The sequence below is a fragment of the Azolla caroliniana genome, unplaced genomic scaffold (genome assembly GCF_043228905.1).
Source record: "Azolla caroliniana isolate FFs.n. ecotype wild unplaced genomic scaffold, voAzoCaro1.0.p SCAF_4, whole genome shotgun sequence".
Taxonomy (NCBI): Eukaryota; Viridiplantae; Streptophyta; class Polypodiopsida; order Salviniales; family Salviniaceae; genus Azolla; species Azolla caroliniana.
The window spans coordinates 19,618,401-19,636,343 of record NW_028230439.1 but is presented as its reverse complement, the minus strand read 5'-3'; the positions used below and the strand labels follow the sequence as shown (position 1 = coordinate 19,636,343).

The window sequence follows — 17,943 nt, the reverse complement described above, 5'->3', positions numbered from 1 at the left end:
AGATGCCAGGTGGCGGAATCGACAGATGTCGATGCTTCTTCGTAAGACGTCGGTTCGCCGGCGTCGGTGAAGAAAATTCCAGGAGAGTACCTCTCCGGAGGTTGCGACAGTCTCTCGGATCGTCGAGGTATGATTGGATTGGTCGCATCGGGTATCGAGGTCGGATGGTCCGAAAGCGGATTGTTCTGCTGTGCCGAGTCGGAGTTGTCCGAGTCGGTAGTGTAAGGTTCAGCTACCCGTGAAGCTGACCGTGTGTTGAGAGCGGGGCCTTCTTGAAGGGTCGGCACATCGGAAAACGTTACCCTTCGGACTTTGATCGGTTTTTCGACTGATGGATTCATAGCCGACTCGTTGAACACAACGTCCGAACTTCGAACGATTTGCCTGCGTTCGGGGTCCCAGAGTCGGTATCCCATTTCGCCGTCGGATCCATATCCAAGGAAAATGCATTTCCTGGACCGAGGTGCAAGTTTTCGGCGATCATCTTTCGGAATAAGGGCGTACGCCTCGCATCCGAAGATCCTCAGCTTGTCGTAATTCGGCTTACTGCCGATCCATAGTTCCTGAGGAATTTGAAGTCCTAGAGGTCTACTTGGCGACATATTGATTATGTGTACTGCCGTGAGTAGAGCCTCTGCCCAGAAGCCATCCGACAGTCCGGAGTGTTGGAGCATGGAAACTATCCGTTCTTGGATTGTCCGATTCATGCGTTTGGCAATCCCGTTTTGCTCCGGGCTGTGTGGTGCCGTAAATTCACGTCGGATGCCGCGTTGTCGGCAGAATTTGACGAATTCTTCGGATTTGAACTCTCCCCCATTGTCTGTCCGAAAGCATTTCAGTTTTCGGTCGGTTTGATTTTCTACCATAGCGAGCCAATCGGAGAAGATCGAGAAGACCCGATCTTTGGTGCGAATTGGATAAGCCCACACCTTTCGAGTCGAATCGTCAATAAAAGTGACGAAGTAAGAGGCACCGCCTAGAGACTGATGCGGCATTGGGCCACAGACGTCCGAGTGGACCAAATCGAGAGGTCTCGTTTCTCTTGGTGCTGATGTCGGGTGTGATGCGGCTGCTTGTTTGCCATACTGGCAATGCTCGCAAAATTGATGGTCGGAGAAGGAGAGTTTGGGGATGTATCCGGCTCTAGATAGGTGCGTGATGCCGGCCTTGCTGAGGTGTCCTAATCTTCGGTGCCATAGTGATGACACAGGAATATCCACCAAAAACAGGTTACCCTCTCTGAGCGTAACATGTAACGGATACAGGGAGTGTAACTTGGGTCCTCTAGCAAGCAGGAGGTTCCCCCTGTGGAGTGTCCACCCTCCCGAAGAAAAACCGGCACGAATGCCGTCTTCATCTAGTTGTCCGACTGAGATCAATGGCCTTGAGAGCTCGGGTACATGTTGGACATTGTGGAGTACAAGTGTAGAGCCACTTGCAAGGTTGAGCTCTACTGTGCCGATTCCGATGATGTCACAGTGTTGTGAGTTGCCGACTCGAACTGAGTCGGAGTGACGGATCGTATATTGCCGGAATTGGGATCGATGAGGAGTCACGTGAAATGACGCGCCCGAATCTAAGAGCCATGTGCTCGATTCTTCAGTCGTGAGTAGAACTTCTGATCCGACTGGATTTTCGATTGATAGTATATTCGGGTCGTCCGGTAGTACATCAGCTGAGAAGCTGACGTAATTGATCTCCTCATGCCGGCCACTCTTCTTGTTGTTCTTGTTCTTGAGTGCGCGGCAGTCTGCTTTGATGTGTCCGGGTTTCTTGCAATAGTTGCAGATTCGGTTATCCCGTGACTGGCTCCGTCTTCGCTGATTGCTCGGCGGTCGTGAGGAATCTCTTCCTCGTATGTTCGATCGGTCTGTCGAACCTTGTACTACGTAAGCGTCGTCTGTTGAGTCTTTGGCGAAAGACTTTCTCCGAGCTGCTTCGGTCAGGATTGCGCTCGTGACTTCGGAGTATTTAACAGCCGTGGTTGACGCGTTGCACACGGTTGTGACGAAAGTTTCCCATGATGAGGGAAGGCTGCTCATGAGTATCATTGCTCTGAGTTCATCCTCGATTGCCGTCCCCTGTGACGAGATTTGGGAGCTTATGCTTTCGTACTCATTGAGGTGTGCTTGAACCGAATCGGATTCTTTCATCCGCAAGTTGTAGAGGCGCCGGATCAGAAACATCTTCGTTGCGGCGACCTTCTTTTCGTAAGTGTCCGACAGTGTTTTCCACAGTTCGAATGCTGTCGTACACGATTGCACCGTAAAGTATACCGATTCCGATAGGTGCATCCGAATCGTGGCGCGGACAATTCTGTCCAGCTTCTGCCACTCAATTGGTTTGTATCCTTCTGGAGGTTCTTCATTTTCGATGGGATCGATTTGCCCCTTGACTATGAGATAGTCCTGCATTTGCTCCTTCCAGAAGTTGAAGTTCGATCCATCGAACTTTCGTAGACTCATTTCTGACGAGCCGGATGTTGATGCCATCAAATTTGGTTTCGGTTAACGAAGCTCGGTTCGGAGTTGACTACGAACCTTGTTGGAGTGCAGCCGGTTGGCTCACCCGATATCGTTCTAGTCGGATTTGAACGTGAGTCGGTTCGGCTTCGAATATATGTATTGTTGAACTTGCTCGAATTGACTCTGGTAACTTGAGGGACAGAACCGACTGGTCTTCCCGAATGGTTCCGAGTCGAAGTGAGCCCGGTTTGCTTCGGATATATATATACCGAATACCGATTATTGAAACCGATTATCTGGACCGATTCGGCTTCGGGTGACTGCAGCGACGAGAGAGATGGATCCAACTGATCCTCTCGAATGTCGATCAGCCGGATGAAGCACGAATTTGGGGTTGTTGTCTTGAGACCGATCTGCACCGAGTGGTTACAACGAGCGGCGAGCAGCGTTTAATGACCTTTTCGGATGCCGTTTAACCGAGTGGAGCACGATCGTGTCAATGATGCACAAGGGGATTTCACCTCGAGCGGTTACGATCACAAGGAACAGAGTACAACCTGATGGCTTACTCCAAGCAAGAGGATCTAACGCGATGAGGTGCAAACCTCGTTTTTGTTCTTCTTCTCTCTTTCTTCGAATGACGCGAATACTGTGCAGGCCGTGATGAAGTGAAGAACCGAATGCTGTGCAGGCGGTGATGACGGCCGAACCTCTGCTCTGATACCAGATGTTGGGGAGTAAGTCGTCTTTGCGGAAGATCAAGAAGCATTCGATTCTTTTCTGAATACCTGCGTATGACAGTTTGTAGGTCGTTGCACACAGAGAGAGAGAGAGAGAGAGAGAGAGAGACACAAAAGACTCTTTATTTCATAAAGCAAATAATACAACCACTAACCTTACAAAAAGGTTACAAGGTCACTATATATAGTGACCGACTTAGGGCAACTACCCTTTATGCTAATTACATAAATGGCCAAAACAGGATAGTGTGAATACATCCATTATACACATGTATTCGACAGATCGTCAGACGTGACCAAGTCAAAATACGGATGCTGAAGAAGGCTCTCAACCAGACCTTCTCAATGAAAGACTTGGGTCCGGCAAGACAGATGTTGGGGATGCACATCATCCGGAACCGGTCAGCGAAGCAATTATGGCTGTCAGAGGAGAAGTATGTGACAAAGGTGCTTCACCGGTTCAACATGTCAGAAGCGAAACCGGTCGGATCGACACTTCCGGCAAACTGCAGGCTATCCGGCAAGCAAAGCCCGAAGACGAAAGCAGAGAAGGCGGATATGATGAAGATTCCATATGCCTCTGCCATCGGGAGCTTGATGTACGCAATGGTTTGTACTCGACCGGATATAGGATACACAGTCGGAGTGGTGAGCCGGTTTATGAGCAATCCCGGCAAGGAGCACTGGAACGCGATCAAATGGATACTCCGGTATTTGAAGGGCACTTCAAATACGTGTCTCCGATTCGGCTCCGGAAAACCCCAACTGGACGGTTTCACCGATTCGGACATGTCGGCTGATGTGGATACCAGCCGGTCTACATCCGGGTAGGTAATGACATATGCAGGGGGAGCTGTTTCATGGCAGTCGAGGTTGCAGAAGACGGTTGCATTGTCAACCACGGAGGCGGAGTACATGGCAGCTGTGGAAGCCGGCAAGGAAATATTATGGATGAAGGACTTCATCGGAGAGCTCGGTATCCGGCAAGATGAATACCGACTCTATTGCGACAGTCAAAGTGCCATCCACCTTGCTAAGAATGCGGCCTACCATTCCCGGATGAAGCATATCCAGCGGAGGTACCACTGGATCCGGGAGAGAGTAGATGACCAGGAGTTCGCGTTGACGAAGATCCACACGGCCGAGAACGGGTCAGATATGCTGACTAAAGTGTTGATACCCGACAAGCTGGATGCATGCCGGAAGAGGATCGGACTGGTAAGACATCCCATGCCGGAGTGAAGGGGGAGTTTGTTGGGAGACAGGTCCCTCCGGATGGGAAGGGATAAGAACAGTGCTGATGAACAAACTCGGCCGAGGCCGAAACCGGATGAGGAGTACCCGGCTACGGAGAGCCGGATGGTGCAGACCCGGTATGAACCGGATGAAGAGTACCCGGCTACGGAGAGCCGGATGGTGCAGACCCGGTATGAACCGGATGAGGAGTACTCGGCTACGGAGAACCGGATGAAGAGACATATTCGTAAATATGTTTTCTGATAGTCCACCGAGGCTATATTTGTAAATAGCCGAAAAGTCATATTAGTATAAATATGACTTAGGGCAAACTTTAGTTTGTGTTGTTGTCAATTCTGTTTTGCACGAGATCAGTGTGCGTAACTGTACAGAGAGAGAGAGAAAGAGGTCGTTGCCTCTATTGTGACCGCCGCCTGTGGCGAAGATCTGTGAGCACGAGGTCGTTGCCTCAGTGAACTCACTATTGTACATTCTTACATAGTGACAGTTTGCAGCCTGTGGGCTGCCGTGGTTTTTTCCCCCTAGTTTGGGGTTTTTCCACGTAAACCTCCTGTGTATCTTCCTCTTCTCTGTGTCGTGTTTTATTTCCCGTTTTTCTGTGTATCATTCTAAGCTCGGTTGTGGCCGAGCGTCGCGCATAAGGAGCGTTTCAGTTCCCGTCAAATGGAACTGTCCTTTTTCGTGTTCGTATAGGCTAAGGCTAGAAAGAATATAGTCAATGTAGACAATTGTAAAACATTCAAGCAACATTTCGTGGTGCACCTCATGTCATGTGGAAAAACGCTCGTGATGTGAATGACGAGTGGAAAGAGACACCCACATAACCAACAATCTTTCACTGATATCTTTCTTTAGGAATTGACCGAGCTCCTTTCCTTGCTTGATATGAGGCCCGGAATTTTTGGAATTTATGAGAAATTCGACATAATCCGACTGTATATTTCGTTCCCCAGTTAAAAATTCCATTTGGAAATTGAACTCTTGTTTTTGTGTTGTTGCGTCCCAAGTGGAAATTTACACGAGGAGGGGTTACATAATGTACAAGCAAGCATAACCAAAATTGCAAGTGAAGCTTTTCTTTTTAATATTCGGGGCGGACCATATACCTTTGAATGCAACACATAATGGAGGTCCAGGAAAGGGTGAGGAAACAAGACAAATAGAGACGATGATCTAACTACATATGTATACAAATGTCAACCATGGGAGAGATCCTCCTCTTTTGGGTGACAAAATTGGGTGTAGTGCACATGAGCGTTGGGGAGGCATCAAAACTTAAAGAAAAAGAGAGACCAAGTAAAGTTAAGAGAAAGAGGAGGCAACTTGGGGGTCAAATTTGGAATCCCTAGTTATAAGGGATGTGAGATGAGATAACTTGGCATACATAACATACATAATATAGTATAGTTGTGGTATACATTTCAAAGGAGTGGAAAAAAACCTCCACACATAAAATATAGGGCTGAAGGAGCACTTGCCAGCTAAGATGAGTAACAATCCAAAATGAATCTCACTGTCTTCCATAACTATTTATACTGCTTCTTGTTTTCCCCTTAGTTCATTCTATAGATAGAGAAGGAAAGGGCATTCAGCGTTCACATCACACCCATACATACTAAGTCTTGACTTGACTTGCATGCTCCATGTATGTATATAAGTGAGTGCTGATTGCATCCTTGTGATATCATATCCCTCTCCCCTCTTCTTTTGGTTACAACTATCCACTACTACTACTATTACTACTCTATCCATAGTAGCTGCAGTGCCATACCATACCATGGAGGGGATGAGTTTGCAGAAACACAAAATGTTGTTGTATGTGAGTGTGGTGCTGGCACTGATGATGAGTAGTAGTAGTTTGGTGGATCATAATGATGGGATTCGGGGCGTCGCGGCGGCTGACTATGAGGACAGTTGGTTCGACCGCATGGCGCAGACGTCTAGCTCTTATGATGTACAACCAAAAGAATACAACAAGAAAGGGAGCTTTTGGGTTCATCACAAACACCAACACCATAAGAAGACGACGGGTCGGAGCAACTTGGAAGTGTCGGAGCAGCTGACGCGCGGTGACGCATTCGCGGCATCCACCCCTTCGTCAACCCCCAACACCATCGTTGTTGCCAAAGACGGCTCCGGAAACTTCAAGACCGTCCAGGCTGCCGTAAACAGCATCCCCAAATCCAACAAGAAGCGAGTCGTCATCCAGATCAAGGCTGGAATCTACAAGTGTGTCACACAATAATTCATCATCCATCACTAATAATTCATCATCCCTCACTAATGATTCATCATCCATCATCATTTTTTATTTAGCCTAAATGCTGCTTAATATAATTATAATAGGTCGTGCAAACTATACAACCCACGTAGCGTTGACAAGTGCATATAATCTAAGCAAATTTGGTCACTCAAATATAATTAATTTAAAAGCCCCTTTCTATTAGGCCCCATTAAGCTATTTATCTGAGGGTCCATATAATGCTGTCGAAAAGAGAATTGTTAGTACTAGTTGCACGATTAGTAACTTGTGTGTAGTAATGCTGTTTAACTATGTATTGTTTTTTTAGATTCACTAGCATCATAAGATCACCCCAATTCTAATACCAATACCATATTAAGCTGCACTTACCTACAAAATGGGCCTTATAAAATTAAGACTATCAAATGGGTCAGCTCAATCCAAAAATATTAATCAAACAAGAAAAGAATATAATTATGTGATGTGCAATTTGGCCTAAACCCATGAATCAACCAAATCTTATTGTAGTACAATTAGGAAGGAGTTGGAATTGATAAATTATTATCAAGTCTGGATGGTTAATCTAGATTGTTTGGATTGTGATGAATGAATGGTGCAGAGAGAAAGTGACGGTGGATCAAGATTGGATCACGTTCCAAGGAGATGGTCCTCGGCTCACGGAGATCCAGTGGGGCGATACCGCAACTTCTGCGGGGAGCACCTTCAAGTCGGCATCGGTCGCAGTAAATGGAGACCATTTCACTGCAAAAGACATCTCCTTCAGGGTACATATACTACTACTAGACTTACTGTTCATAAGTCCTGGGGATCATAGACTGTGGGGCAGATATATATATATATATATATATATATAGACTTCTTGTGCATGCCATAATGCAATCATCATTGGTGGAATGGTATTAATATATAATTTAATTGAGATTGTTGTGTACAGTGGGTGGTATTCAGTCATGCTCTGTATAGTCCTACTAAAATCAATGATGATGATGATGAGTGTCCTTTCAAATGTTCAGAGTCTAGTTAGTTGTCAAATTATTCTGTACAATGTGCAGTGCGTATAAGAAAATTGCACAAGTACATCCATTTTATTTATTTATTATCTTTGGGCCCTTAAAAATTTGAAGGTCACAAAATGTATGTATGTATTCTTCTGTATTAATGTGCAATATGTATTCGCAGAACACTGCACCTGCTCCCCCCGGTGGTGCGGTTGGAAAGCAAGCAGTGGCACTGCGGATTAGCGGAGATTATGCCGCCTTCTTCAATGTCAACTTCTACGGCGCACAAGACACACTCTATGACCACAAGGGCCGCCATTATTTCTATCGTTGCTACATCGAGGGTTCCATCGACTTCATTTTCGGCAACGGCCGATCCTTCTACTTCGTACGTACATCAACATCATATATTAAATGATTATTAATGATATTGAATTTGAATTTGCATTGCATGGATATATGTATATTATGTACATAATAATAATGATTAAATTAAATAAATGTGGGCAACAACAACAACATGATGATGAACAAAACAAAACAAAACAAAACAAAACAGCAATGCCGAATCCACTCGATCGCGTCGCCCAACGGATCGCTGACAGCTCAGAAGAGAGAGAGCACGTCGGAGAACACGGGGTTCTCGTTCATGAGCTGTGTCGTGACGGGGTCGGGGAACATCTACCTGGGGCGTGCGTGGGGCCGCGCCTCCAGGGTCGTCTACGCCTACACCTACTTCGACAACATCATCCTCCCCCAAGGATGGTTCAACTGGGCTGACCCCAGCAGAGAAAAGTAAGTACTGTTACTGTTACAACTTATATATATGTATATAAGAAGATGAGGGGTAATTCCAGTCCAACCAACTCAAGTCTCATATACATACATACATAATTATGTATTTTAAACTAACTCTTTCTTCCTTTCTTTCTATGAATAATAATAAATTATTTATTTTACCCAAAGGACTGTGTTCTACGCGGAGTACCAGTGCTCGGGACCGGGCGCGAACCGATCGAAACGTGTTTCATGGTCGAGAGTGCTGACCGACGCACAAGCCCGACCATTCCTTCACACCGGTTTCATCAATGGTGAGCAATGGCTCTCCCAGACATAAAAAAGAAGAAGTCTTCTTCAACAACAACAACAACAAAATGTCTTCTTTATGGTGCTGTAGAAGATGATTGTGATGATGATGGCATTCATTCATGGAATGGGGACACAGAGAGTTCCGTGGATTTAATTAATACTACCATCATACCCTTCTATTAACCATTCCCTAATTATTTAATTAATTTGTATGTATGTATGCCATTCTTATTATGATTTATTATTTGCTGCTTATCGGACCAACCGATATTGCATGTGTGTGTGTGTGTGTGTGTTTGGCCCCCGATTGATTGATTGATTGATTGATTCCCTACCTATCTATTAATTGGAAATAAAAGGGAGGAAGGTATTGTGTGTGTGTGTAAACATATTACATACATACATACATACATACATACATACATAGTTACATATTTATTGGAAGGCGTGGGGGGCGTGTGGGGCTGAGGTGGTGCCTTCATTCTAATTAATTTAAATAAAAAACAATCAATCCCTCATCTTTACACCAATGAAGGTTGAATTTATGACATTGCTCCTGGATTAATAATAATTATTATTTCTTCAATCCGTCCAATGTGCAAGCAAAACAGCTTATTAAATATGTGTACATATACATTTCCCAATTCATGGCTCTTCGTTCACACCACATAATTCAGTATGTATATTTTACATATTAGGCCTTCTCAAACACAAATGAGCTAATGAATGCGAACGTTCCACACAAATCTCCATCCAATTATAGAGAGAGACAAATGTTGAATTTACATATGTTCATATGATTACATACATACATATAGAGGCACATGGGCAAAAAACACACACACACAGGATGACGTAAGTGAAATGGGGACACAATATTTATAAATAAATAACCCATTGCTTGGGTGTGGAACCAACAACCTTAATTTTTAAATTATGTTACAAATTCCTTAGATGATGCCGTCACATTTTGCTTTAACTAACACTTAATAATTATTGCCTTTAAGTTTAGTTATATAATTTAATCCTCTATGATTTGAAAATATTATGATAAATACCAACCCGACAGTTGACATCTTAGAAAATAAACTAGGATTTAAGTGATGCGATAATGCACAAGTATTTCTTCAAACATGGAAATCGTTGTCAATTAATTCGAGTATTAAAGATGGCACCAAAGAACATGATAAAGACAACACAAAAAGATAAAGGAATGGTGTATGGGCCCAAGAGACAAAATATGTTCTTCTCATGAAATGATATATATATATATATATATATATATATATATATATATATATATATATATATATATAGGTCTCGTGACTTCATTACATCTATCATCTGATCATGTTATTGGAGATGCCAATAGATATCAAGTCTCAAGCTTTGTTGAGGTCAATGTTAACAATTCTGCATGTTGTAGTACATAATGTGATGCACACAAGTTTGGGTCATTAAGACATAGACAATGGCCATTGCTATAATTCTCGCCAGATTATGCCATTTTCAGTTTAATACAATCCCATTTGAATATTGTTCATCATAAATTAGGATAGATAATTTTGTGTGTCCCATGTCTGAATGTTTGTTTGAAGGAGCCTATTCACAATAAGAAATAGAATTTGCGAGATAGAGTTAATGACACCCTTGGAACATTACATAGAAAGATAGATACATACTGCTTCTACAAGAATACCCTATTTATAATATACCCTTGGAACATTACATAGAAAGATAGATACACATTGCTTCTATATATATAATACATCCTTGGAAAATTACGTAGAAAGATAGATACATACTCCTTCTATAAGAATAAATACCCTATACATATATAATAGACCCTTGGAACATTACATAGAAAGGTAGATACATTACATAATGGTGTAGGGATAGGGTTCCATGTGATAGGCATAGGCATAGGGCTCCATGCCAATGTCATTCATACTTTAACCCCCACCCTATCCCCCCAATACATATATCTCCTACACACACACACACACAGATCAACCAAAGGTTTACGTTAATTACGAAACGAGCCTAAATTAGTGTGTTCAAGAACAAGAAGATAGACACGCACGCACACACATGGTTTAAAATGTAGCCAAGATACATACATACATACATACAGAGCCCACCTCGTTATCCCAAGTGATTTCACAAGCAGTCCATTGTGACAATCGTCTTTTTAAATTTCGCTAGGAAGAGCGTCAAACTTGGGGTTCGACTCATTCACTTCCACGACACGCCCCGGTCGTACAACCCCAGGTATCACTCCTGTCAGTGGTGTCACGCTCCCCTACTTTGGCAGATGCTCCACTCCCAACGGAAATTGATCTCAAGCTCGCTTTCGGCCATTGACTGATGCCGAACGAGAATTTTGGCAGGTTAATGGATTGTGCCTATATTGTGGTGCCTCAGGTCATCTCCTTCGCCATTGTCCAAGGAGTAATCGCCCACCATTCCATCGAGCCAATGGACCCCAACATCCGGAAAAGGACATCATCCAATTGGAGTAGGTGCCATGCAGCTGGACGTCTCTAGTCATCCACATTTTCGTGGTTCCATTGCTAGAAGATCAGACAATTTCACATTGGAGGTATGCCTTTCTTTTAATTCCAGTTCCATTGAGTTTGTCGCTTTACTGGATTCTGGAGCGACTTCTTGCTTCATCGATGTGGCATTCGCCCGAGCACATGGGATACCCGTCGTGTGCCTCTCAAAACCCATTCCTGTTGAAGCCATTGACGTGTGTGTCCTCTCGTCAGGAGCAATTATCGAGACTACAATCCCATTAGGGCTTCATGTGGGCTCCCACCAGGAAGAGCTCCCCTTTTACCTCATTGCATCCCCTCGGCATCCGATCGTCTTAGGACTATCGTGGTTGGAGGCGCACAATTGAATAGTGGATTGGTGCAATCGCTCGATCACATTTAGCGAGCTAGGATGCTCGCACACAACTATGAAGGTCAATTCAGTTTCACATCCTCCGGAGACGGTCGATTCCGACTCGGCCACTCCTGCTCACCGTTTGTGGACGATGTGAAACTGCTCGCTGTTTGTGGAGCTACTTCTAACACATTCTGTCCTATTCTCGACAAGTATAAAGACTTCTCCGATGTATTTGAGAAACATAATGCAGATCGTTTGCCCGAACACCGGCTCTACGACTGTCCCATCGATAGTCAAGATGGCGCGTGTCCACCCTTTGGTCCTCTATATGCATTGTCTGCACCAGAGCTAAAGGCCCTTTGAGTGTATCTGGATGAGAACCTCGCAAAAGGATTTATTCAACCTTCTAAGTCGCCAGTCGGGGCCCCTATATTATTTGTGAAGAAGTAGGACGACTCTCTACGCTTATGTGTAGACTATTGGGGTCTCAAGAAACTCACAGTGTGCAACCGCTATCCACTTTGTTGAGATACAAGCTCAACAATGGCCCATCGGCTATGCAAGCCGAGAACCGGATCGGTTGGGACCGATCAGTTAGGCCGGACTGGTGCGTAAACCGGGTGCGTAAACCAGTGAGCAAATCGGTGCGCAACAAGAAGCCGTAGCGGTGCGTAAACCGTGAGGCTGTTGGAAAGATATTCCGCGTAGGAATATATTTTAGGAGTTACTGTAGAGCTCAGTTATGAGCATTGAAGTACGTGTTAGTACTTCTATCAGTCCATATGGACTTGTATACAAGTGCTCACTGACCACATTCTATGTACAGACTGAGTATTATTTTTTGAATAGAGTTGTGTGTTCTCTCTCTCTCTTTGTCTCTCCCGCGTACTCTGTGTTTGTCCAAGCTCTCCATTAAACCTGTGTTTTCTTACATTCTGCTTTCTGTTGCTTCCGCATGTTGTTCTTTTCACATGGTATCAGAGCACGAGGGTTGAGAACCTCTGCAACCAACCTTAGCTCAAGATGAAAACCTAACCTTCGTAAAGAATAGGAAAACAGAATGGATAGAGGCATGGTTAGCTAGCTTTTGACCGAGAAGCTCGACAGAAACAATTACACGTCTTGGTCGTACAAGATGCACCAGTCCCTACTCGAGCATGGATATTGGAGCTATGTCGACAGAGCAAATGACACAACACTCAATTCGACACACAAAGACTTCTCGGCTTGGGAATAGTCGGCGAGCAAAGTTCTCTACTGAGCGAACAACTTTTGAGCTATATTCGAGATGCGAAAATGCCAAAGGATGCTTGGGGAAATCTGAAAAAGATTTTCGCCGCAAGCACCACAACCAGAAAGCTCCAACTCCGACAGCGTGATTTGTTAGTGGCTGATTACACCTCGAAGATCAAAGATATATGCGACTCCTTAGCCTCCATCGATGTGAATGTTGAGGAATGCGAGATGGTGCAGATCTGTCTCAGGGGACTGGCGTCGAAGTTCGGAGCGTTCTGAATTGTTGTGTGCACACAGGAGAATACGCTGTCGTTTTTCGACCTACAGTCGATGCTCCTTATAGAGGAGAACCACGCGGGTGCATTGATGAGTACGCACGCCGATAGCAAGATGTTGTACACGGAGGGAGATAGGCCCCGTGGTCGTGGTGGACGAGGCGAGTTGGTGCGCAATGGAGGCGGCCGACGGGATCAAGGAAGAAGGCGCCAAAGTGATGCCAACAACAATTCTGGACCCTCTGGAAACAGGGAGAATCAAGGTGATGAGAACCGTCAAGGGAAATCTATCGTGGAATGCTGGTACTGTGGCAAGAAAGGCCACAAGGACAACGAGTGCTGGAAGAAGCGCGCCGATTCGGAGAAAACCGGATCTGGATATGGACAAACCGACAAAAGAAATCGGCAGCGATCGCACTATGCCGAAGGATCTAAAAAAGTCGGAAAGGGGGTAGCCTTCGTGACGAGACAAGAAACGAAGTCTTCGTGGTACGTTGACTCCGGCATGTCAAACCACATGACGAGCCATAAGGAGTGGTTCTCATACCTTGAGAAACCGATGCAACCAGGAATAGTCGCAATAGGAGACGACACTCCACATTCGATCAAGAATGTTGGTGAAGTTCCCTTGAGCCATGTTGGGCAAAAAGGGAAACTCATGAACGTGCTACACGTCCCGACAATCATGAAGAATTTGGACCAGGGGATGCATGTCCGGTTCACGCATCTCGGGTGCTTCATCGAGGAGGAAGGCCAAGTTATTGCGCAAGGGCGCAGAGACGGGAGGATGTTTATCCTCGACACCAATGACGTTGGCACCGCAATGTTCGCAAAAGGACAAAAATTTGAGTCGGTCATCAACTTGTGGCACAAGTGGATAGGCCACATGAACTATCAAAGGCTTCAGGACTTGTAGTCGAAACAAGTTGTGTTCGGATTGCCCAAATTTAGTGGCCGGAAGGCCCAAATTTGTGAAGCCTGCCAGCTAGGGAAGCAACACTGACTTCCTTTCCCCAAAGAGCATAACCGAAGCCGGAACAAGCTGGACTTGATACATTCAGATGTATAGGGGCTGACACAGAATGTTAGTCTTGGTGGGAGTTGATATTTTTTTTCCATCATCGACGACTACACGCGGCACACGTGGATCTATCTCATTGAAAAGAAGAGTGAAGTCTTTGACTGTTTCCGGGACCTCAAAAGCTTTGTAGAAAGGGAAACAGGGAGAAAGATCATGTGCCTGCGGTCGGATGGGGGAAAAGAGTACTTTTCCGGCCAATTCAACAGTTATCTGTAATAAATGGGAATTCAACGTGAATTTAGTTGCAGGTATATGCCGGAGCAAAACGGCGTAGCCGAAAGGAAAAATTGGTCGGTTCTGGAAGCGGCACGAGCAATGCTGGAAGAAAAGAGCTTACCCAAGTTCTATTGGGCCAAAGCGGTACGAACTGCGGTCTACATCCAAAATTGAATCGGAGACAAAGGGTCGGCGCATGAGCTGCACTTCGGAAGAAAGCCGAATCTACGACACTTCAGAGTTTTCAGTAGCATTGCATATGTGCATGTGTCGAAGGAGAAACAGAGGAAGTTGGACGCGAAAGCCAAGAAGTGTATCTTGGTCGGCTATTCAGATGAATAGAAGGGTTATAAGTGTTATAACCCCCGAATCAAACAAGCTCACGTGAGCCGCGATGTTGTGTTTGACGAGTCTGCGTCCTGGTACTTGCCTCCGACTCCGGACCTCAAGTCCAACTCCGGATCTCCGGACCCGAGTTCTGACGATGAGGTCAGCGAGGCTGAAAAGCCTCTGGATGACCGCGAAATCAAGACCCTCTATGAGAGTCCGATTTCATTTCAGCTAAGTGGACCGAATGAGTGACTGGGTTGGTGTGACCAGTCCGAAGAAGAGCCGGCAAGTAGTGGAGACTCGGCCGTGCATTCCCCGCGCAAGAAGCCGAGGAGACGTTTTACGCACAAGGAAAAAGGGAAGAAGATGCCGGAGTACGACACCAATAAGGGCGAGTCGGATCAATGCGAATCCGACTCCGAGAAGAGTGATGACGGGCCTTCAAGAGCGAAGTCCGCGTTGTCGTGCCTTTCGGCTTCGGATCGTTGCGTGAGTCGGGTGGCAACCGCTGGGGTTTTGGACTAGGAAGAAAGAAAGATATGAAAAAATCATGAATTCCACGAGTATAGTGTATTAGTGAGTACTCAAATTAAGAGAGAAAAATAGTTCGCAAATTCATGGATCCAACGATTATATTATATTAATCAACCCTTGTAAAATAATCAACAACCTCTATACATCTTTCTCTCTTCCTTATATAGTGTTGGAAGAGTCTAAGTTGATCACATGCAAGCATCATGCTTTTCCTATCTTTAGTTTTCATGCACACTGCATGTGCATGATTAGCTTTCTATCTCATCTTTTCTTTTAACTCAAGTGTCTATGCATGAATAACTTTTTGTACCATGCATGTCTAGAATATTTACATGACTTTAAAATTCATAATACGCTAGTATAATGATAAGGCTTAACATTATTAACATGGAGGTGCAAGGTTCGAATCTTGCCCTATGCATGTAATATATAAATTTATACTTTCTTCTATTTACAAATATGTCTCTTCATCTGGTGAGAGACTCTCACCGGCCTTCTTCATCCGGCTCTTGTCGGTTCTGCTTCATCCGGTTCTCGCCGGTTTTCTTTATCCGGTTCTTTTCATCCGTTTCTCACTGACTCTCACCGGCCTTCTTCATCCGGCTCTTGCCGGGTCTCCTTATCGGTTTCGGTCCTCACCGGTTCTTCCTTCCGGTTCTCACTAGGTACTCCATATCCTTTCCGGAGAAACAGAAAATGTAATTTTTCACGTAGTGTGCGAATTACACTACGACAACGTCGGCCAAGAAAGCCTGAACATCCGCTAATGAGCAATTACGCCGATCCACCCGCCAGAAGAACCCTGTTGTGCGGTTCGGATACAACGAGTACATGGCGCATCACTATGCGTACATGACGCGTATAGCGGATGTGCGTGAACTGTAGAGCTATGCAGAAGCGGCGAAGGACGCAAATTGGCGTGCCGCAATGGAGGAAGAGATGCGCGCATTGGCGAAGAATGAAACCTGGGACCTCGGTCAACCGATACGAGGCCCGGTTAGTAGCGAAAGGCTACGCGTAGAAGCACGGCGTGGACTACGACGAGACCTTCACTCTTGTCGCGAAGATGACTACCATGTATGTTTTCCTAGACCATTCCCGGACGAAGCATATCCAGCGAAGATATCACTGGATCCGGGAAAGAGTAGATGACCAGGAGTTCGCACTGATGAAGATCCACACGACCGAGAACGGGTTAGATATGCTGACCAAAGTTCTGATACCCGACAAGCTGGATGCATGCTGGAAAAGGATTGGTCTAGTAAGACACCCCATGCCGGAGTGAAGGGGGAGTTTGTTGGGAGACAGGTCCCTCCGGATGGGAAGGGAGAAGAACAATGCCGAAACCGGATGGTGCAGACCCAGTGAAGACCGGATGAGGAGTACCCGGCTACGGAGAGGCGGATGGTGCAGACCCGGTGAGAACCGGATGAGGAGTACCCGGCTACGGAGAGCCGGATGGTGCAGACCTGGTGAGAACCGGATGAGGAGTACCCGGCCACGCAGAGCCGGATGGTGCAGACCCGATGAGAACCGGATGAGGAGTACCCGGCTACGGATAGCCGGATGGTGCAGACCCGGTGAGAACGAGATGAGGAGTACCCGACTACGGAGAGCCGGATGGTGCAGACCAGGTGAGGAATGCTCACCAGATGAAGAGACATATTCGTAAATATGTTTCTGAGAGTCCATCGAGGCTATATTTGTAAATAGCCGAAAAGTCATATTAGTATAAATATGACTTAGGGCAAAATTTTAGTTGTCTGTTGTTGTTATGCTTGTCTACGCGAGATCAGAGTGCGTAACTGTGTACAGAGAGTAAGAGAGAGAGGAAGAGGTCGTTGCCTCTGATTGTAACCGCCGCCTGTGGCGAGGATCGTGAGCACGAGGTCGTTGCCTCCGTGAACTCACTATTGTACAAACTAACATAGTTATAGTTTGCAGCCTGTGGGCTGCCGTGGTTTTTCCCTTAGTTTGGGTTTTCCACGTAGACATCATGTGTACTCTTCTCCTCTTTGTTTCGTGCGTTTCACTTCTTGTTTTCTGTGTATGATTCTAAGCTCGGTTGTGGCCGAGTGTTGTGCATACGGAGCGTGGAGTTCCCGTCAATTAGGACACAAGTATTGGTTACGCTATTAATCATCACTCTGAAATGAATTTGGCATTACAAATTTATTCAGCATCAGTGTGGTTGCTACTCAATGGATTTGATGTCACGTTGTTGTTTGTTTTTATGTACGGGGTATTAGAAGGAATGTGTTGAGTGGACAAGCTCAACCAAATCCGGATCGATTGAATAAGCCAGAGCTGGATCATAATCCGAATCGGATTGTAACTTGTAGGCCGTTAGAGGCCTATGACCCTAGCTTAGTACGTAGGCATATTTTTGGGAGTTTGTGTCTGATGCTCTATATGAGCATTGAAATACATGTCAGTACTTTAGTCAGTCCTTTAAGGTCTTGTATAAATAGTGTTGTAAGGCACAATTGTATGTACAGAGTCTTTTGAGTATTTTGAAATTGAGTTTACGTTCTGCTCTCTTTGTCTCTCCCGCGTACTACGTA

The 17,943-nt window shown here is 45.3% G+C and overlaps 1 protein-coding gene across 1 annotated transcript; it reads left to right on the top strand.

Moving 5' to 3' along the window:
* Window positions 1–6,230: 6,230 nt before the first annotated feature.
* LOC147865285 (putative pectinesterase 53) lies at window positions 6,231–8,856 on the top strand. The gene is made up of 5 exons (XM_087318059.1): window positions 6,231–6,691; window positions 7,324–7,489; window positions 7,905–8,111; window positions 8,283–8,518; window positions 8,690–8,856. The coding sequence occupies exons 1-5, from the start codon at window positions 6,240–6,242 to the stop codon at window positions 8,838–8,840; spliced, it is 1,212 nt and encodes a 403-aa protein (XP_087174185.1). The 5' UTR covers window positions 6,231–6,239; the 3' UTR covers window positions 8,841–8,856.
* The last annotated feature ends 9,087 nt before the right edge of the window (window positions 8,857–17,943 follow it).

Coding starts and splice junctions, on each gene's coding strand:
- LOC147865285 (XM_087318059.1), top strand. CDS start 6,240: ATGGAGGGGATGAGTTTGCAGAAACACAAAATGTTGTTGTATGTGAGT. Junction 8,112..8,282: donor ACGGCCGATCCTTCTACTTC/GTACGTACATCA, acceptor AAAACAAAACAG/CAATGCCGAATCCACTCGAT. Junction 8,519..8,689: donor GCTGACCCCAGCAGAGAAAA/GTAAGTACTGTT, acceptor TTTTACCCAAAG/GACTGTGTTCTACGCGGAGT.